General features: G+C 38.3%; 1 protein-coding gene across 1 annotated transcript in view; it reads left to right on the top strand.

The window, feature by feature from the left end:
- SPATA6 (spermatogenesis associated 6) overlaps positions 1 to 22,215 on the top strand; it is a 176,806-nt gene that overhangs the window by 15,612 nt on the left and 138,979 nt on the right. The window contains exons 2-3 of the mRNA XM_025369904.1: positions 2,375 to 2,512; positions 3,917 to 3,965. Coding sequence (XP_025225689.1) covers positions 2,375 to 2,512; positions 3,917 to 3,965 — 187 coding nt within the window. The remainder of the gene's footprint in view (positions 1 to 2,374; positions 2,513 to 3,916; positions 3,966 to 22,215) is intronic.

The raw sequence follows: 22,215 nt of genomic DNA, 5'->3' as shown, positions 1-22,215 counted from the left end.
AGAGCTTCTGGGTGTTCTTTTACGAGACAGCAGAATTTGTAGAATTGTAGATGAAAAAAACAAGTAATGTCTTCTTGCATATGTTACAAATTGGATAGAGATTCAGCAGTTTCCAGTGAGGATAATTAGAGCAGTACTGTCCAGAAAAAAATGTAAGAGCCTCAAATTGAGCCAAGTATATAAAGTTAAATTTTCTAATAGCTACATTTAAAAAGGTTACAGTAGTAGGCCGGGTGTGGTGGCTCACACCTGTAATCCCAGCATTTTGGGAGGCCAAGGCAGGCATATCACAAGGTTAGGAGATCAAGACCATCCTGGCTAACACAGTGAAATCTTGTCTCCACTAAAAATACAAAAAATTAGCCAGGTGTGGTGGCGGGCACCTGTAGTCCCAGTTACTCTGGAGGCTGAGGCAGGAGAATGGCGTGAACCTGGGAAGTGGAGCTTGCAGTGAGCCGAGATCGCACCACTGTACTCCAGCCTGGGCAACAGAGTGAGACTCTGTCTCAAAAAAAACCAAAAAAATTGAAGAAGTAGTCAAAAGTAATAATATATTTTATTTAAATCAATGTATTCAAAATATCATTTCAACATGCAATTAATATAACAGTTATTAATGAAATATTTTACAGATTTTTTTACTGAGTCTTAAAAATCCATTTGTATTTTACACTTACAGCCCATTTTAAGTTAGACTAGCTATATCTCTGGGCGTAACTGGCTAGTGCCTACCATTTTGGACAGCGCAGATTTAGAGGGAATCTTAAGATGGTTTTAGTTTTAATGAGGCAAAGCAAGAAATGAACCTTATGGACAGAATGAGAATTGCTAAGGACCCTTATTTTAGTGATCAATTGGGAATATATTAGAGCAAAAGTGGAACATAGGGTAACAGGGAGATGGAGTCAAATAGCTAGCACAGAAGATAATTAGTATATACAAAAGGATGTGAAGTTCATTTATTCAATGTAATAGTGTGGTAAGATGGCAGATGATATGGTTTTTAATCTAATAATTATGATAGTATTAATGAATGTTCTGTCAAGCACTGCTGTAAGCACTTTGAATATATTAACTTATTTAATCTTATGACTCATTTACTTTGTGACCTTAAGTTAGTAGATCACTTTAACTTTCCTGGGGCTCTGTTTGTTTCACATATAAAAACCTCAAAGCTGGACTAGATAACCTCTATGCTTTTTCTTAATATTGAAAGTCTGTATCTTTGGATACAATGATGATGATAGGAAAATTTCTGTCCTCAGGAAATTTATGATCAAGAGGTGATATGTACCCACTTAATTAAAATGCATGTACACAATAATTTGTACCATAATTACAAAATGCTACAGAAATTTAAGACCTACTTACTTGCATATAGTAAGTTCATAATAAATGTTTGAATTAGGTTGAATCGAATAATGGTGAATCAAGAGAAGTTTTGTGTAGGAGATATTCATTGATATATGTCTTGGCAGGTGGTAGGAATAAATGAGGAGGAGATGGAATGGAGTAGTAAGGAGTTACTGCTCCTTACATTATATTATATTATGTTACATTATACAGATGATGAAAGAACATGAGTCAAGAAAAGAGAACAATTAAAAATGTACTTTGAATGTGTTGTTGGGAGTGTTGGGTAACATTATATTGGACTCAAATCTTAGAGAGCCTTTAATATTCTGCTAAGGGTGTAGTTGATCACTGGCAATAGAATATGGTAGGTACTGGAGAGACTGTGCTATGTGTTATTTAATAACCACACATTTTATGCCTATATTTTCTGTCAAGCACAATGAGAATAGTTAAGTACAATTTAATATGTAAAAAGTACTTTATTGGCTAGAAACTTTCAATTTATTAGCTTTGAAACTTTGTCATATTGCTTTTGATGAAGGTATCTGTGAACTGCGATTTTGGGTGGTAGAAGTCAGATTTGTGGTTTTTATCGGTGGTTTTTTTATTCTCTAATATAATGTTTTATTTCTGCTGAGTGTTAATCTTGTGATTAAATGATACTGAGTAACTTTATGTCAGCATTCAGCATAAAGTGGGAGCCTCAGGCTGACTGTTTAAAACTATTAGTGTCTCTCCCAAGAGCTAGTACATAGAACTTCAAATGTGGCACAAGTAACCAAATGTAAAATCATAGTTTTCTCAGAGGGATGGAAGTTATAAAAGCATTTCATTTAAATCTGTAAACACTAGTCTCTCTCTGTCCCTCTCTCTCTCTCTCTCTCTTTTTGTTTGTGAGTATTTTTTATTAGGTTAGCAGACTAATGTTTTTATGTAATATTTGATAATAAGTTATTTTAGTAGGATAGTTCAGGGAATTTATAAAGCAGTTACATCCATTTTATCTAATTTCTTTCAGGTAACTTGCCCAGGAGTCGTGCTTAAAGACAAAGAGGACATCTATCTTAGCATCTGTGTGTTTGGCCAATACAAAAAGACACAATGTGTCCCAGCCACTTTTCCACTGGTCTTCAATGCCAGAATGGTGTTTGAAAAGGTGAGTTCAAATATCAGATCAAGTATTAACAAACAAAAAAATCAAAGTGGTTCCAATTTTTGAATAAAAGCCCATAACAGAAATTATTACTGCTGACTGTGTGCTTTGGTTTAATTCAAAAGGATATTTGTAACTTAAGTCTGGAAGCTTGAAAATTTGCATTAAATATGCATTGAATCACTTGCCTTTTTTTCTTTGATTAGCTTATTCCTAAAATTGATTTAGTGGACTTTATGTAACATAGAATCTTGATTTCTAAATAATGATTTTCATAAAAAGAGAGCAAAGTCATTAATAGATGCGAATATATCAGCTGGGCGCAGTGGCTCATGCCTGTAATCCCAGCACTTTGGGAGGCCGAGGCGGGTGGATCACCTGAGGTCAGGAATTTGAGACCAGCCTGGTCAAAATGGTGAAACCCTGTCTCTACTAAAAATACGAAAAATAGCCGTATGTGGTGGTACATGCCTATAATCCCAGTTACTCAGGGGCCTGAGGCAGGAAAATTGCTTGAACCTGGGTGGTGGAGGTTGCAGTAAGAGGAGATTGCACCATTGCACTCCAGCCTGAGTGACAGAGTGAGACTCCATCTAAAAAACAAAGAATATACAGTATTTTACTTATGACTGTTTCTTGGTACTTCCTTCTATAAGTCTTTTTTTTCCCCTAAAACTGCTGCTTTTGGTTAATTATTACCAATTGTGTTTCTTACTTTTTAATTTCCTTCTTTCTCATCTTCTTTCCTTTCTTCTCACCTTCCTTTCTTCCCTTATTCCTTCTTTCTTCTTTTTCTCCAGAACCTACTGTATTCCGTGGACTTTTCTAGGCACTGAGGACATATGGTAAACAAGGCAAAATCCTCCCCTCTGGGAGCTTTCATTGTAATGGGGGAAACAGACAATAACCAAATAAATATGTGAATAATTTTAGATAGTGATAAGTGCATGAAGAGGGTAATGGGCGGTACGGGGATTTGGGGGATTGTCTATTGTAAAAGGTGGTCAGAGAAGGCAATAGCATTTAAGCTGAGCCTGAATTATGAAATTATATCACTCTTATTTGAAGGTCTAGGAGAAGAGCATTCTAAGTAGAGGAATAACAAATATAAAGACTTGTTGTTGAGAATAATCTTGATGCATTGGAGGAACACCAAGAAGGCGTAGTATGATCATGGTAACAGGAGGAAGAATACTAGCAGAGGAAATTGGAGACGGAGGCAGCGCAAGCTGTAAAGTTTATTTGTAGAATATTTTGTAGTGATGGGAAGCAGAGAGGAACTGACAGTTCTCAATAATGTCAAAAGTTTCTGTGATTGTGAAAGGAATGATATTTTGGGAATGAGGGGAGAAAAAAATATTCATACATATCTTCCTTCTTGCCTCTCCCTATATCTTCTCACTGTAGGTGTTCCCGGAAGCAGTAGATCCTGGAGATGTGGTTACACAGCTTGAATGTAAGTTTTTTAACTTTTTAATTCCTGATTCTAAGACATTTTAGGATTTATTATCCTTATGATCTTTAATCTTGGGTTAAATAAAAGTTTAAAAGGGGTTAGTAGAACTTAAAAAATCTTGAGCTGAGACTTTTTAATACTTTTTAGAATTTCAGAATATTCCTGGAAATAATAAAAGATGTATATGCTGCAGAGAGGCTGAGAATTACTTCTTTTTTTGTGTGTTTGGTTTATGGAAAACTGAGACTTATTTAAACTTTTTATTGATTAAGACGATATGGGGTGTTTGTGATATAATGATAGAGATTCATGTTACGTGAGATTTTGCCCTGCAAACAGAAATATGTCTTCAACTTCAGTGTATTTCAAGTCAAGAGAGTGAATAAGATCAAAGTAACGATAGCTTAAAATATATGCTTTTGCACTTTACATTGTATTCATTACGTTAATAAATTATTTGAAAAATACATTTTTCCAAGGCTCTACGTAACAAGTAAATTCTTCAAAGTACTCAGAATCAACTATAAAAAGATACAACTATTTGTGAGAGCAGCAATGCAAGAGTGTACACTTTTTAAGCTCTGGGTGTTAAATGAAAAGCTCTGTTAATTTATCATTGTAATTAGAAGGAGCTCTGGGATCACCAGATTGATGTAATGTATAACTGTGGCTCCAAAGGCCAGTAAAATTGAGCATAATCATTATTAACTTTCCTTTCCATTTGGCCTCCCCTGCTGGTCCCATTGCAACTCTAGCAATGTAGAAACATGTAGCCTGGAACATGCAAGAATCTGGGTATATAGGGAGGAAAAATCTGGCCCATTGTCTGTCTCATGGAGCTTATAGTTTAGTGACTCTTCTCCCAATAACTCTTTATGGCCAATGTCAGTATCTTATTTATTTTGTATAGCTGTTCTAGCCCTTGGTATTATATTTTCCACTGCAGCAGACTAGCTAGGTGGCAGTTTGGTGCTAATGGATATACGAATTTTAATGTTTACTGAACATCTTGTTCAGTATCTGGGAAACTGTGTATCTTAAAAAAAAGTGAAGATAAACATTTCTCTCATTTTGAAATTCTTCTGTTAAAAAATAATGCCTTTTTTGTCCCATTTGATTTGAAATTTTGAGGTTATAAGAAGTGTACTTAGTGGTTATTATTTTTTGGAAATTTTCTTTCTTTGATTTCCCTGATTTTTTTTTCCTTGGGCTCTCTTCCCAACCACTAGTATTCTACTTTTTCGTATCCTTTTTAAATTCATCTTTCTCTGCCCTATCTTCAAATATTAATATTCCACTGGCTTTCTTCTCTGATCTCTTTTTATACTTTGTTTATGGCGTCTCCTTATATAATACTCTCCAAAGACTTGGCTTCATGTATTAGCTATCCTCTGATTACTTCCATGTTAGTCTTTATCCTTGACCTCTCTAATGTGCTTTGAGCTCTTTTGTCTTTTACTCCTCCCTTACTATACCGTTTTGCAATCTTTTTTGGTTCCTTAATTTTAAAAAAAATGGATGAGTTTATAATACCAACACTAAAAGTGGAGAGAATAGAATGTGATGAAATCCTGTGTATCTGTCACCCAGCTTCAATAATTTTTGGCATTTTGCCAATCTTATTACATGTTCACTCTGCCACCTGAAGAGCATTGCTGGAATATTTAAAAGCAAATCCTATGCATTATGTCATTTCACCATAAATCCTTTGGTATGGCCTCTAACAGATAAAGGCTTTAAAAAATATAGAGCTGCCATGCTGGTATCACACCTAACAAAATCAGTAATTTCTTAATAAAATCAAACAGTCATAATTCACATATCCCTAGTTATCCCCAAAGTGTCTTTTTGCAATTGATTTGTTAAAATCAGGTGTGGTTCACACACCATATATGTTGATTTCTCTCTTTTTTCCCGTAGTAGTGTCCTACACTTTTTTTTGTTTTTAATACTATGGGTTTGTTAGAAAAACTAGGTCATTTAGAATGTCATACAGTTCGGGTTTGGCTGATTGCTTCCTTAAAATGTTGCTTAGATTGTTTATTACTTGTTTTATAAACTGATAATTAGACATAGAGGTTTGATTAGATTCTGGCTTATTTTGTTACTTTAGCAAGAAATCTTCATAGTTGGTGCTGTGTACTTAATGGCATTATGTCAAGTTGCATAAAATATCTGATTGTTTTACATTTAGTCATGCTAAGAATGATAATTTGGCTCCAGACAGCATCAGCCTGATTCCTCCATTATAAGGCGCCTCATCAGCTTTTCATGTAATAGCTGTAGTATCCCTTGAGATCTATTTTTTCCTTACGGGTTGCACATTATTATTTTTCTAATATTGTCATTCTTTTGTATTTATTAACTAGAATTTTTCTATAAGAGAAATTTTCCTAATCAGCAATTTTGTTACTTTGAAATATAGTTCCTAGAGGAAAGGCAGGGCAAATCCTTCATTCCCTGCTTCCCTTACTTTATTTAACAGCTTTAGTGAGGTATAATTTATATGTCATAAAATTCACCCATTTTAACTATAGTTAAAATGATTTCTAGAAGATTTATACAATTGTGTATCATCATCATTTTCCAATTTAGAATGTCTCTACCACCCCAAAAAGTTCCTGATGCCTATTTGCAGTCAGTCCCTATGCCCACCTCCCAGTCCCCAGAAACCAATGTATTTTCTGTCTCTCTATATTTGCCTTTTCTAAAAATTTCATCTGAAGAGTTATATAATATATAGTCTTTTTTCTCTGGTTTCTTTTCATTTAGAGTAATGTTTATCAGAATCATTCATGTTGTTCCACATCCAAGTAGTTCATTCCTTTTTATTGCTGAATAGTATTCTGTTGTATGGAATGTTTCCCTTCCACATTGACTATTTGATGGACATTTGGACTGTTTTCAGTTTTGGACAATTATGAATCATGTTGGTATGAATATGTGGATATGTGCTGGGTTGTATGCTAAGTATATGTGTAGAATTTTAGGAAACTGTCAACCTGTTTTCCAAATTACTGTACCATTCTACATTCCCGCCAACAATGTATGAATGTTTCAATTTCTCAACATCATCCTCAAGATTTGATACTGTCAGTCTTTTGGATGGTGTGTAATAGTAGCTTATTGTATTTTTCATTTGCAATTTAATAGTGACTAATGATTTTGAACATATTTACATGAGCTTATTAGCTATTCATTTTTTCTTGTAAAATTCTTATTCAAATCTTTTGCCCAGTTTTGTAATGGGTTGTCTTTGTATTGAGTTGTAAGTTTTTAAAAAAAAAAATTATAAATATAAATCCTTTATCAGATATATGATTTGTAAATGCTTTTCCCAGTCTGCGGTTTGTCTTTTTATTCTCTCAATGGTGTCTTTTGAGAACTGAAAGTTATTAAGTCTAATTTATCAATTTTTAAAATGGTTTTGCTGTCATGTCTATGAAATATTTGCCCAACCCAAGGTCACAAACATTTTCTCCTGTCTTTTCTTCTAGACATTTTATATTTTTATCTCTTGCCTTTAGGCCTATCATATAGTTTGAGTTACATTTTATGTATGGCGTGAGGTAAGGGTGTAGTTTTTTTGTTTGTTTTTGATGGATGGCCATCTAGTTGTCTCAGCATCATTTGTTGATACGACAGTCCTTTTCCTCATTTAATCATCTTTGCACCTTTGTTGAAAACCAATTGACTGTAAATGTGGGGGTTTACTTCTGGCCTGTCTAGCCTGTTCCACTCATCTGTATGTCTATCCTTATGTCAGTACCACTGTCTTTAACTTTATGGTAAGTTTTGAAGTTATATTGTGTAAGTTCTTCAACTTTGTTTTGACTATTTCTGGGTCCTCTGCATATCATATAAATTTGAGTCAGCTTGTCAGTTTCAACATAAAAGCTGGCTTGGAACTACATAAGAAGAATGTTGAATAGGAACAGTGTTGACAGAAATAGTGTTGAATTTAGAGATGAATTTAGGGGAGAACTGCTTTCTTAAACCTATTAAATCTCTGATCTATGAACCTGGTATGTCTTTTCATTTTTTTTTTTTTAGATCTTTAATTTCTCTCAACAATGTTTTAGAGTTTTTAGTATACAGTATGCATTTCTTTTGTTGGATTGATTTCCAAGTATTTTATTATATTTGATGCTATTATGAATAGAATTGTTTCATTAATTTTATTTTTAAATTCTTGTATGCTGTATTTTAGAAATAAAATAGATTTTATATATCTTGAACTCTGCACCTGCTAAACATTTTTTAGTTCAGGTAGGTTTTTTATTGTTGTTCTTGTAGATTAATTTTTATATTCAGAATTATATGATCTGAGAATAATGGCAGTTTTACTTTTTTCTTTCCAATCTGTGTACCTTTACTTTCGTTTCTCCTCTTCTTCCTCTTCCTCTCCCTCTTCTTCTTCGTCTTCCTCCTCCCTCTCTTGTTCCCTCTCTTCCTCCTCCTGCTCTTCTTCCTCCACTGGCTTGGACCTTCAGTACAGTGTTAACTAGAAGTGGTAAACATAGACATTCTTGCCTTGTTTCTGATGTTAGGGGAAAAATACTCAATCTTCCATAAAATGTGAGGTTGGCTGTGGTTTTTCTTGTAAGAGAGATATCCTTTATCAGAAGATTCTCTATGATTTATATAAGATGAAGAGATCTAATCTGGGCTGTTTGAGAGGTTTTATCATGAGTGGGTATTGGATTTTGTCAAGTACATTCTTCCATGTCAAGGTAATCATGTGATTTTTCCCTTCATTCTGTTAATGTGGTTTATTACATTAATTGATTTTCCAGTGTTAAACAGACATGTCATTTCTGGGATAAATTGTACTTGGTCATAGTATATAGTCCTTTTATATTTTCCCAGAATCAGTTTTATTTTCCCAGAATCAGCATATTAGCAAACTAATAAAATACAAATTCTTGTATATTTTCCCAGAATCAGAATATTAGTTTGCTAATATTTTGTTAATGATTTTTTGGTGTCTCTTTATGAGGACTATTGGTCTGTAGTTTTATAATTTCATTTTCTTGCTTTGTTATCCAGGTAATACTGGCCTCATATGATAGATTGAGAAATGTTCCCTCTTTCTCTGTTACCTGGAAGAGTTCGTTTAGAATTGGAATTATTTTATCTTTAAATATTTGTTTCAATTTATCAGCAAAGCCATTTGGGCCTGGGCTTTTCTTTGTGGGAAGGTTTTAAATTACTGTATCAAATTCCTGTTATATGTTTATTTCTTTTTGAGTTAGCTCTGATATTTGTGTCTTCCTAGGTATTTGTCTTTCATCTAAGATGTCTACCTTGTTTGCATAAGGTTGTTCATCTTTTCCCCTTAGGATCCTTCTAATTTCTGCGAGATTAGTAGCAATGTTCTCTTTTTCATTCTTGATTTTGGCAATTTGTGTTTTCTGTCTTTTTTCTTGGATGGTTAGCCTAAAAGTTTATCAGTTTGATATTTTTGAAGAAACAATTTCTTTGTTTCAATGATTTTTGTCTATTTTTTTTTCTGTTCTATTTCATTGATTTTCATTTTGATCTTTGTATTTCTTCCTTCTACAGGTTGAGTGTCTCTTATCCAAAATGCCTGGGACCAGAAATGTTTGGTCCTTGTAGAAGGATTTTGGATTATTCACATATATTCATAATGTGATATCTTGTGGATGGGACCTAAATGTAAACATGAAATTTATTTATGTTCCATATATACCTTGTACAAAGAGTGTGAGGGTAATTTTATACAATATTTTAAATAATTTGTGCATGAAACAAATTTTGTGTATATTGAGCCATCAGAAAGCAAACGTGTCACTATCTCAGCCACCTGTGTGGACAGTCTGTGATTATTTGACATCACCATCATTTCTGACTCTGAATTTATATGGAGTGAGGCATTGTAGGGAACTTGCCATTGGCATGTTCAGCCTACACACATGCCATTTTATTACCTTTTGTAGATGTGCTTGTGTGGTGGAATATGGGTGTGCTCAGAAAAGATTGCTGTTGATGTGGATGGAGAACGTCTTTTCTTCCCGTGGGGAACCTGAATAAACTTGTTGCGTGCCTACATTTTGACTGTGACCCATCATGTGATGATACATGTGGAATTTTCCACTTGTGGCATAATGTCAGCATTCAAAAAGTTTTGGATTTTGGGACATTTCAGATTTCATGTTTTTGGATTAGGGATATTCAACCTGTACCTACTTTGCCTATGATTTACTCATCCTTTTTCAGCTTATCCTTTTTTTTTGAGACAGGATCTTGCTCTGTCACCCAGGCTGGAGTACAGTAGCATGAACATGGCTGACTGCAGCCTCTACATCCTAGGTTCAAGTGATTTTTCCACCTTAGCCCCCCAAGTAGCTGGGACCACAGGCATATGCCACCATGCCCAGCTAATTTTTTTATTTTTTGTAGAGATGGGGTTTTGCCATTTTGCTCAGGCTGGCAGCTTCTTGAGGTGGAAGCATAGATGATTGATTACAGATATTTTTTTCCTTTCTAATATAAACTTTTTATTAGCAATAATCTTGCCTTGGATAAATCTCATTGGCTACGATACTACCAATGTGCAAAACTTAATACAAGCTTTTAAAAGTGTAAATTTCCATCTTCCCCCGACTTTGCCCTATTTCATAAATTTTGATGTTATTTTTGTTTCCATTAATTTTAAGATATTGTCCAATTTTTTTTGGTTTGATTTCTTCTTTGAAATCAAACCAAAAGAACTGTGGGTTCTTTTGAAATATCTTATTTCCAAATATTTGGGGATTTCCTATATTTCTTTCTAAAGTTGATTCTAATTTAATTCTGTTGTTGTGAGAGAACATAATTTGTAAGATTTTAACTTTTTTATATTTATTGAGGCTTGTTTATGGCCTATCCTATGGTCTTGAGAGTGTTCCAAGTGCACTTGAAAAGATTGTGTACAGTTGACCTTTGAACAAGATGGGAGTTAGGGGTGCTGTCTCCCCCATGTAATCGAAAATTCATGTATAACGTTTTTTTGTTTTGAGATGGAGTCTTACCTTGTCGCCAAGCCTGGAGTGCAGTGGTGTGATGTCAACTCACTGCACGCTCCGTCTCGCAGGTTCAAGTGATTCTCCTACCTCGGCCTCCTGAGTAGCTGGGACTACAGATGCGTGACACCATGTTCGGCTAATTTTTGTATTTTTGGTACATGTGGGGTTTCACCGTGTTGCCCAGTCTTGCCTGGAACTCCTGACCTCAGGTGATCCACCTGCCTTGGCCTCCCAGAGTGCTGGGATTATAGGCATGAGCCACCGTGCCTAGCCACGTATAACTTTTGACTCCCCTGAAAACTTAACTAGTAATAACCTATTCTTGACTAGAAGTGTTACCAATAACATAAGCAGTCAATTAACACATATTTTGTTTGTTATATATATTATATACTATATTCTTATAATAAAGTAAGCTAGAGAAAAGCAAATGTTAAGAAAACCATGAAAAAAGAAAATATATTTACTATTTTTTAAGTAGAAGTTCATCATAAAAGTCTATCATCATCTTCATGTTGAGCAGGCTGAGGAGGAAGAGAGAGAAGAGGTTGGTCTTGCTGTCTCAATGGTAGCAGAGGCAGAAGAAAATTCGTGTATAAATGGACCTATGCAGTTAAGGTCAACTGTATTTTGTTGTCATTGATTGATTATTCTGTATCAATCTATTTCTGTCATTTAAGTTGGTAATGTTCAAGTCTTGTGCATTCTGATTGTATTCTTTTGGGAGAGTTGGTTGTTTTACTAATTACTAAGAGAAAGGTATTTAAATGTCTAATTATAATTATTGAATTATATCTTCTTTCATTTATATCAGGTTTTGCTTCATATAATCTGCTGGTTATCAATTTATTGCACCTAACCAAATTCAATCTTCTTTCCTGTTCTGTGGAAATTGACTTAAACCCTTAAATTTTTTTTTTCTCTACCTGGTACTGAAGCTTTGTATATTAGAGGACCCTGAAGAAATACTGCAGGGGAACAGATTTTGCTTCCAGGTACCAATGTATTCACTTGACTTTTTCCAGCACTAGGCTTCTGAAGGCCATGTAGCTTCTCAAGTGGCCAGGTATTGCAATACAGGGTGGTCTGCAGTGTTTTTCCCCAGTTGGCCTCTCTTTGGATGGTTCTACAGTGAAGCTTCTGGTGAAATATCTCCCTGTAAATAGCCTCCCTGGTATCCTAGAGGGAGAATTTCTGGCAAGTTCCACAGGGCAGATTTTCAATATGTACCACTGGCACAGCACTAGAGTGACTTCTCTTTCAGTGAGCCCAGACTGTACCCTCTCCAACAATGTCTGATCTCGTCACTGGGCAAGAGGGCTTATGTAGTTTTTTTGTTGGTACTCTGAGCCCTAGGGGTAATGGCTGCTTCTCTACCTGCTATTCCTATATTATTTTAAATTCTTTTTACATCTTCCTAGACAGTCTCTTACTCCTTGAATACCCTGTTATAGTTAACTGTTCTTTATATTAAACTTTTCCTGTGTGGCTTCTCTCTCCTAATTGGACCTAGTGTGATGTATTTATTTTGAGGCTCTGTCTTAATTGCTTATACATTTATAATTGTTATATTTTCTTGAATCTTAATCTCATGTATGGCAGCAAAATTTATAGCAGCAAAATTGCAGTGGTCTCAGGCCTCATGTCTTCCCCACCATATCCTTAAGAATAAGTAAGAGGTCTGTGTTCCATATTTTTCATCAAGCTTTGAGGTTTATTCTAATCAGAGTAGAAAGGGGGATGTAGTATGCTGTTGGCGTAGCCTATATACACATGTTCTGCCTTTCGTTCAGGTGGTACATGTGTTAGCTTTTTAAGAACTACGTAGATCTGTAATGGAAGGGGAAAGGAGAGGAATAGATGCCCTGGCAGCACCTCATAGATGTTCCTACAATGTGTCTCCATAGTACTGAGCCTTTAAATTTAAACACAGAATGATAGCAGAAATGACAGAAATAACCCATTTAAATAAAATATAAAGTCAAGCCCAAATAACTTAATCAGTTTGGCTGTATGTCAGTGGAAGCATAGAGAAGAATTTCAAGTAAGGAAAATTATTGAACCAATGTGGAATCTTCTGGAATTTTCACCTACCCATTCTAGTACTGGAATTGAGTCATATATACATTTCCTATCGTCTAAAATACAAAACTAGTATGTGCTTATCTGTCTGCCTAAAATCAAAAATTTATTAATTAAAAATGTGTTATTAAAAAACAAATTGAACATGCTCCAGATTCTCAAGGGGACCCTAGCACCCCTTTAACTGGATAGTCTATAAATGGTCAGATCCTTGAGTAACCTCAGATCAAATGATTCTGACAGTCCTTATGTGTCTGGAGTTGGTTCCTTCCGGTGGGTTCTTGGTTTTGCTGACTTCAAGAATGAAGCTGCGGACCTCTGTGGTGAATGTTACAGCTCTTACAGGTGTCACAGACCCAAAGAGTGAGCAGCAGTAAGATTTATTGTGAAGAATGAAAGAACAAAGCTTCCACAGCATGGGAGGGGACCTGAGCAGGTCACCGCTGCTGACTGGGGTGGCCAGCTTTTATTTCCTTATTCGTCCCCGCCCACGTCCTTCTCTGATTGGTCCATTTTACAGAGTACTGATTGGTCCATTTTACAGAGTGCTGATTGGTGCATTTACAATCCTTTAGCTAGACCCAGAGCGCTGATTGGTACATTTTTACAGAGTGCTGATTGGTGCATTTACAGTCCTTCAGCTGGACCCAGAGCCTGATTGGTGTGTTTTTACAGAGTGCTGATTGATACATTCACAATCCTTCAGCTAGACACAGAGTGCTGATTGTTGTGTTTTTACACATTGCTGATTGGGGCATTTACAGTCTTTTAAAGCTAGACACAGAGCACTGATTGGTGCATTTTCACAGAGTGCTGATTGGTGCATTCACAATCCTTTAGCTAGACAGAGTGCTGATTGGTACGTTTTTACAGAGTGCTATTGGTGCATTTATAATCCTTTAGCTAGACACAGAGCACTGATTGGTGCGTTTTTACAGAGTGCTGATGGTTGCATTTACAGTCCTTTAGCTAGACACACAGGTTCTTCAAGTCCGCACTCCACCCAGGAATTCCAGCTGGCTTCACCTCTCAATCACCCCTCTTAACAGGCTCCCAACTGCTGTTGGGAATTGGGCGATGACCACTCTAGCTACTTCCTGCTGGATGGGGCAAAAAGGGGCGCTGCAGTTGTAGTGTCCTCCAGAGGGGAATCTTTAGGCCATTCAAAGGGCCAGTGGGTTGGTCCAGGGGTCCTCGGTAGAAGTTGTTAATTGAGCTTATTTGGGGTTCCATTTGTAAGACCATCTGTAGCTTGATGGTGTCGATCCTAGAGGAAACAAATTTGACAAGGAGGTTAAAAATACAGGGCCCGAAGGTGAGTAATAGCAAGATGGCTGTCATGGGACCTAGAAAGGGGAGAAGTCATGTCGCCCAACTCCAGAGGTTGTTATAAGAGTTTGAAAGGTATTGTCTGATTTCAGAAGCCTTTTCCTGTTAATGCTGGGTGGCATCCCATACTATCCCTGACTGGTTAGTGTAAAAGCAACACTCTTCCCCTAAGAAGGTGCAAAGTCCTCCTTTCTCAGCAGTGAGGAAGTCTAGGCCTCAGTGGTTTTGGAGAGTCACTGTTGCCAAAGAGTATTTGGGATTGTAGTTACTATCCTTACTGGATAGATTTTGTTATTTCTTGCAAACTCTCTGAGAAATCCTTTGAGAGTGTGTGGTAGTAGGATAATGAAGTAGATAAATCTGCTTCTCTATTTCCTGTAGCAGTGGCCATTTCTAACCCTGTGAGTAGGGGAATTAGTCGCATGGCCCTGCGCTGACAGACTTGAGCTTTGAGGGGCACTGATAGGGTCTGATTTCCATAAGATTGGAAGTTAGAATAATACGTGTTACACTGTTAACTTTTACCATATTTTACTTTTGTTGAAAACCTTGTAAGTTTGGGATTTTAATTTTTCTTTGCTATTAATAAAACCTTGTTCAGTCCATATTAACTTAGAACTGGTATAGATGGCTGCTTCCTGTTTCTGTAAGTACTTTAAGGTTTGGCTGAGTGCAAACAAGTCGCAAGTTGGAGCAGACCAATTATTAGGCAGTTTTCTTAACTCTGCTTCCTTATCACTTACTGAATACCCATTGTGTCTTTTTTCCTTAATCGCCTGGGAGGAACCACCTATCTCCTGTCCTGAGGGGTGTTCCTTCTGGGTCTGGTCAGACCTTTGTATGGTAATTAGTTAAGATTTAGATTCCGTGTTAGGAAACCTCCTGGGTTAAGGATTTTTGATAGGAAGGCTATGGGTTGTCAGTGGCCTCAGTGCTTTCAGGCTACACCTTAGTTTACACTGATAACAAGGTGGTATTGGAGTGTTACAGGGTTGCAGAGAAGACCTTCAATTATCAATTATAGGTTTTAAATATACTCTGGCTTTTAAAGGAATAGGGTACACTGTTTTTTCTTTACTACTTCCATCTCTCTTTGACTTCTTTGTCTTTCTCTTTCTTTCTGACTCCCTCTTTATCTGTCTCTTCCTTTCTCTCTTTGTCTCTCTCTCTCTCTCTCTCTCTCTCTCTGACTCCCTCTTTGTCTCTGTCTCTTCCTCTCTCTCTCTCTTTGACTTTCTGTCTCTTTCCTTTCTGCTGGTCTTTCCCTGCCTCTGCCAGCCGCTTATGCTGCTGTTCTCCTCTCTCCTTCCCCTTTTTGATGACTTCGGCAGTGTAAGACTGCCACCTCCTTGGGTTTTTGCACTGTGTGCAATAACTCCATGATTTTCTTGTGGTATTTAATGGGGGTTCCCTGAGTGGTTAGGAATTCCCTTTCTTTACATATTGCAGCATGGGCATATAGGATTAGATAAGGATACTTGCTATCTGTATACACATTTATTCTTTTTCCCTTTCCCAGTTCTAAAGCTCAGGTAAGTGCCACTAGTTCTGCTAACTGGGCACCGGTCCCTGAGGGAAGAGGCTTACTTTCAAGTACTGTTACACCACTATGGCATAACCTGCCCTTTATATCCCATTTTCCACAAATGAACTTCCGTCGGTATATAGGTGAAGGTCATGATTAGCTAAGGGGAATTCTAAGAGATCCTCTCAGGCGGCATAAGTCTGGACTGTAATTTGTTGGCAGTCATGCTCAATTGGTTCCCTATCCTCTGGGAGAAAAGTCACAGGGTTGAGGGCCGCACACGTGCATATTTGAAGCACTGGTCTCTCAAGGAGTAGTGCCTGGTATCTAAGCAGGCAGTTGTCTGATAGCCATAAACTTCCTTTGGCACCTAGTATGCCATTTACATCATGAGTCCAGATAGTAAGATCCTTTCCTTGTATTATTTTGATAGCCTCTGATCCTAAGATGGCCACCGCCACAGCTACCCATAAACAGTGAGGCCAGCCTTTTGCTACTGTATCAGTTTCCTTACTTAGGTATGCCACTGGTTGTGGGGTTGTTCCATGAATCTGATTAAGGACCTCAAGAGCTATTCCTGCTCTCTCTGTGACGTATAGAGAAGTTTTGTCCTGTGGGAAGGCTTAAGGCTGGAGTTTGAGTTTGTTCCTTCCAGTGCGCAGACTTCAGGGTTGATTCCTTCCTCAAGCAGGGGACAACAAATGGGTAACTTGTTCCCCATATTCGTGTAGCTAATAGCTCCAGCTTTGGCTAATATGTCCCTCCCTAATAAGGGTATGGGACTTTCAGGCATAACAAGAAAGGCGTGTGAAAAGAGCAAAGTCTCCCAGTTACAACTGAGGAGGTGGGAGAAATATCTGGTTATAGGCTGTCTCAGGATTCCTCAGATGGTAACAGGCCTTGAGGACAGCTGTCTGGGACGGGAGATTAACACTGAGAAAGCTGTGCCAAGGTCCAGCAGGAAGTCAATTTCCTGGCCCTCAATGGTTAAACATACCTGGGGCTCAGTGAGGGTGATGACGTGAGTTGGCGCTTGCCCGCCCCAAGCACCCTCAGTCCTGTTGTTGGATCATCTGGTTGGGGGCTTCTGGCCTATAGAACCTTTGTCCTCTGGGTTAGTGCGCCTTCCAGTAATTGCCTCGATGTAGTGGACATGGGCAGTGGGGCAGCTTGTTTCTTGTTGGACAGTCTTTTTTAAGGTGTCCTCGCAAACTGCACTGGTAACAAGCCCTACCAGGTGATTGGCCTGCTCCATTTTCTGTCCTCTCTGAACTGCCAAGGTTTGTTTGTCTGAGGGCCATGACTAAGGCTGTGGCCTTTCTCTGATCTTGCTTTTCCTTTTTGGCCTATTCCTCTTGGTCCCTATTATAGAACACTGAGGTTGCCAGGTTTAATAATGCCTCCAGATTTTTTTCAGAGCCCAGAGCTTGCTTTTGGAGCTTTCTCCTGATATTTATGACTGATTGGGTAATAAACTTACCTTTTAGGATCAGTTGATCCTTAAGTGAGTCAGGTGACAGGGGAGTATATTTTCTTAAGGCCTCCCTTAGCCACTCGAGGAAGGCAGAAGGATTTTCTTCCTTTCCCTGAGTTACGGTGGACATCATTGAATAATTCATGGGCTTTTCCCTAATTCTCCTTAGTCTTTCTAGAACACAGGTCAACAGATGTTTGTGACTCCAGTCCCCATGATCTGAGTCGAGGTCCCAGTGGGGATTCATACTGGGGATGGCTTGCTGACTGTTAGGGAATTTGTCCCTTTCTTCAGTTGTCATTCTGTCATTTACTTGACTGAGATACCAGGTATCTCCAAACTCTTGGGCTGCAGCTAAAGCCACATTCTTTTTGTTAAAGGCCAGGGTTTGATCTAACCATAGCATGACATCTCTCCAAGTGAGATAGGTTTGCCCTAGGCCCTGCAGGGCATCTGTATACCTATCAGGATCATCTGAAAACTTCCCCAGGTCTACCTTGATCTGCTTTAAATCAGAGAGGGAGAAAGGGATATGTACCCGTCTTGGGCCAAATTCCCCTACCCCTACAGCTTGAAGGGGACATAACCGATAGCCAGGGGGTTTTTATGGCCCCTTGGAGATTTCTTTGCTTGTTTCCTTCTGGGCGGGGGAGATTAGAGGAGGCTTATCATTAATAGGAAGGGGAGCTATAGGGAGGCTAGGACATGGGGGTAAGCTGAGAGGTCCTCTTGTGGGATGTAAATTGCAAGCTTTGCATAGTTGTGGATTCTTCTTCAATGAAAAAAACCTTGGACATAAGATATTTCACTCCATTTGCCTTCCCTCTTAATAGAAAAGGTCAAGCTGCAGTATAGTATTATAATTTATACTTCCCTCAGGTGGCGATTTTTTCCCCATCAGAGAGAGAATACTGAGGCCAGGCCATAGTGCAGAAAAAAATAAGCTGCTGCTTTTTCAGGGTTTGCAGGTCAAATTGGCCCCAATGGCTTATGATGCATTTCAAGGGTGAGCCTGTTAATGTCTGAGTGTTTGCCATCTGAAAGAAAAAACCGCCCGTGGTTTTGGTTTGTTTGTTTTCTCCCTCTTGCCCAAGAACCCACAACAGTCCCTGGACCCTGCTGATCGGAATAGTTGCACTGACCAATGCAGCATCAGAAACCCTTCTTGCCCAAGAACCCACAATGGTCCCTGGACTCTGCTGATTGGAATAGTTGCACTCACCGATGCAGTGACAGAAACCACTCTTGCCCAAGAACCCTCAATGGTCCCTGGACCCTGCTGATTGGAATAGTTGCACTCACCGATGCAGCAGCAGAAACTCCTCTTGCCCAAGAACCTGCAACGGTCCCTGGAACCTGCTGATTGGAATAGTTGCACTCAGTGACACCACAGCAGAAACATTAGTTTTCCTCCTAGACCACAAGGAGGACCGAGGAAGGTCGGATTTAGTGGCCCTTACCGACGCATTCTTGAAAACCTGCACCCTTGCCTGTCTTCCTAGACCACAAAGAGGACTGAGAAAAATTGGATTTAGTGGCCCTTACCGATGCATTCTCAGAAACCTGTTAGAGTCCTAAGCATTCTCCTGTTAGTATTGGGACCTTTCCCCTGTCCTATAAAGATGTTATGCCCCAAAAATGAAGTGGAAGGCCATACCCTGAGGGAGGGAAGGGATCTCCAGGGTTGGAAGAATGATGCCTTTTGTCCTCACTTCTCATCATATGAATAGGAAGTATATAATTTCTGTGACTCCTCATATCCTACCTTCAGGAATAGCTTTTGTTAGTCCTGCTAGTCTGAGGAGGGATCCTAAAATTCCAGATAGTCCCCGCCACCCAATGGGGCTTTGGGCAAAAATTGTCTTTCTGATTGGTGAGCTCGGGTGCCTAAAGAAGGTAACAGAGTCCTGAAGTTTATACTATAAATCATTCTTATAGGAGAAACTAGAAAAGCACCAGAGACAGGGAGTGGTTTTTAGAAGCAGGACTAGCCTTGGAGAAGAGAAGCAAGAGGAAGTTTGTCTGACAGGCATTAGGACCCAGGAGGCAAGGGTTAGGATAGATAGGATAGGTGGGCGAGTCTTGCTTGGGTGGTATGACTTTGAGAGTTCCTCTCATGGCTACAGCGTCAACCAACTTTTTGTCAGGACCCTGGAGCTGAATGTCTCTTCTTTGTCGACCCTCGGCTCAGCCCGGAAGTACAGGAAAAGCAGAAACTGGTTCCAGGCAAACCAATGCTCCCAACTCCGAAGAGTTGGGGGTTGTTAGAGAGCTCTTTCCCAGAAAGCCTGACAACTGTGTCTTTAGTCCGGTGGCTGCACTAGTCGCTTTTAACTGGCCAACAGGTGCCCGGTATTTAGCCCCCAAATTCTAAGGAAAAATAGGACAGAATAGCAAGCGAAAGGGGTCCGATGGTACTCACTGCTTGGCGATGGTCCCTTCATGGTCGCCAAGATGTGTCCGGAGTTGGTTCCTTCTGGTGGGTTCTCGGTCTCACTGACTTCAAGAATGAAGCCACGGACCTTTGTGGTGAGTGTTACAGCTCTTAAAGGTGGCACAGACCCAAAGAGTGAGCAGCACCAAGATTTATTGTGAAGAGCGAAAGAACAAAGCTGCCACAGCATGGACGGGGACCTGCTGCTGCTGGCTGGGGTGGCCAACTTTTATTTCTTTATTTGTCCCCACCCACATCCTTCTGATTGGTCCATTTTACAGAGTGCTGATTGGTGTGTTTACAATACTTTAGCAAGACACAGAGCACTGATTGGTGCATTCTTACAGACTGCTGATTGGTGCATTTTTATAGAGTGCTGATAGGTGCATTTTTACAGAGTGCTGATTGGTACATTTAGAATCCTGTAGCTAGACCCAGAGCGCTGATTGGTGCATTTTTACAGAGTGCTAATTGGTGCATTTACAATCCTTTAGCTAGACAGAGTGCTGATTGATGTGTCTTTACAGAGTGCTGATGGGTGCATTTACAATCCTTTAACTAGACACAGAGCGCTGATTGGTGCGTTTTTACAGAGTGCTGATTGGTGCATTTACAATCTTTTAGACACAAAAGTTCTCCAAGTCCCCACTTGACCCAGGAAGTCCAGCTGGCTTCACCTCTCAGTTGAACATACTAATTACTTAAAATGTTCCTTGTTTATTATTATTGGTGATGTATTATTAGCGTCAGTACTATTAGTATTATTATAGAACTTTCCAATTCTATTTCATACCCTGTAAGCTCTTCTAAGGAATCTCCAGGGACCCAGAATCACCTCAGACTCTAGGGAGATATATATTGATTGTATGTATTATAATTTAATAAATTATATTAGTTATATAGTTATATTACATAAATTAATACAATTATATTAAATGCCAATGATATTAAAAGCCATAATAGGGCAATTTTACATTCATAGAGAAGGTTTCCTCTTCAGGGAAATGGTTTTAATTCTGGAATCTACCAGAACAAAATAAGTTATGCCTAATGTATACCCTGGGAACCACTTTTAGGCAGGAAAGAGAATGAAAAAGTTTTCTATTTCATAGATTTTTCTATTGAAACTGGATTTTCATCTTCTTTCACTGAAGGTTTGCATATTTTCATCTACAGACACACACACACACACTCGTAAGTGCACACAGATGTTCTCTCACTATATTGCTACAAATGTACTGCCTGAAAAGCTCTTCCTCCAAATGTGTATATGGCTTGCTCTCTCACTTACTTCCAGTCACTCCTCAGATTTATCATAATCAGAGAGGCCTTCTCTTTTTTTTTTTTTTTTTTTTTTTTTGAGACGGAGTCTCGCGCTGTGTCACCCAGGCTGGAGTGCAGTGGCGTGATCTCGGCTCACTGCAAGCTCCGCTCCCAGGTTCACGCCATTCTCCTGCAGAGAGGCCTTCTCTTAACAACATATATAGAACAGCACCCGTCTTTGGTCAATGTCTCAATTCTATTCTATTATCTTTAGATCTGTATCTTGTACACCAATTTGTTTTGAGAGTAAAGGGGTAGGCTAATAATATTTTTGCCAAAGCAAAAGGTGTAAAAAGTACTACTCAGGGCAAAAGGAATGAATGGTTCTCCTGCTTTTCTTTCTAGCACTGACATATTTGACATATTATTTATTTTTGAATTTTTTATCTCACTAGAATAACAGTTTTATAAGAGTAGAGATTTTTCCTGTTTCCTTTCTTCCTTTCTTTTCTTTTCTTTTCTTTTCTTTTCTTTTCTTTCTTCCACTGCTGTATCTCTAGTGCATAGTACCTGGCACCTACTAGGTGTTTGATATCCAGAGAGTTAAGCAAAATATCATAAATGCATCATATAACTGCCTCTCGTTACCATTTTTATGACTGTTGGAACTGTCCTATTTAGAGACACCTGTTTGTAGTGTTACAATCTTGTGATTAGGAAATGTAAATTGTATTTGAAAATGTATAATAGAATAGCTGTTTCAGTCTCCTTTTTCCACCCTTTGGATAAAGAGAAGATATGATCTTTATTTATATTGCAGTGTGTTACTAGGTGTTTCTGTTTATTTCTCTTGCCTACAGGGAGCTAAAGTAGCAGTTTTATTAGAGCTCCTCCTTCTCAGCTTCTAGGAATTAGTTCTTACCTGATATCTGGACTATCAGGTAAAGTGTTTTTTGAAACCCTTTTAAAATGCTTTCAGGTGAAGGTGTGAGGCTAAGAATAAATTCCTCAAAGTCTGTGCATGAGAATATTTCTGACTCAGTCCTCAGGAGAGCTTGTAGGACTAAGGATTTATATAACAAATATATTCAAACTAATTTATCTTTATAGTTTGG

This window comes from Theropithecus gelada, chromosome 1, assembly GCF_003255815.1.
Source record: "Theropithecus gelada isolate Dixy chromosome 1, Tgel_1.0, whole genome shotgun sequence".
In the NCBI taxonomy this organism is placed as follows: domain Eukaryota; kingdom Metazoa; phylum Chordata; class Mammalia; order Primates; family Cercopithecidae; genus Theropithecus; species Theropithecus gelada.
Note: the sequence above shows the minus strand (reverse complement) of the source record. Positions and strands in the feature narration are given on the sequence as shown.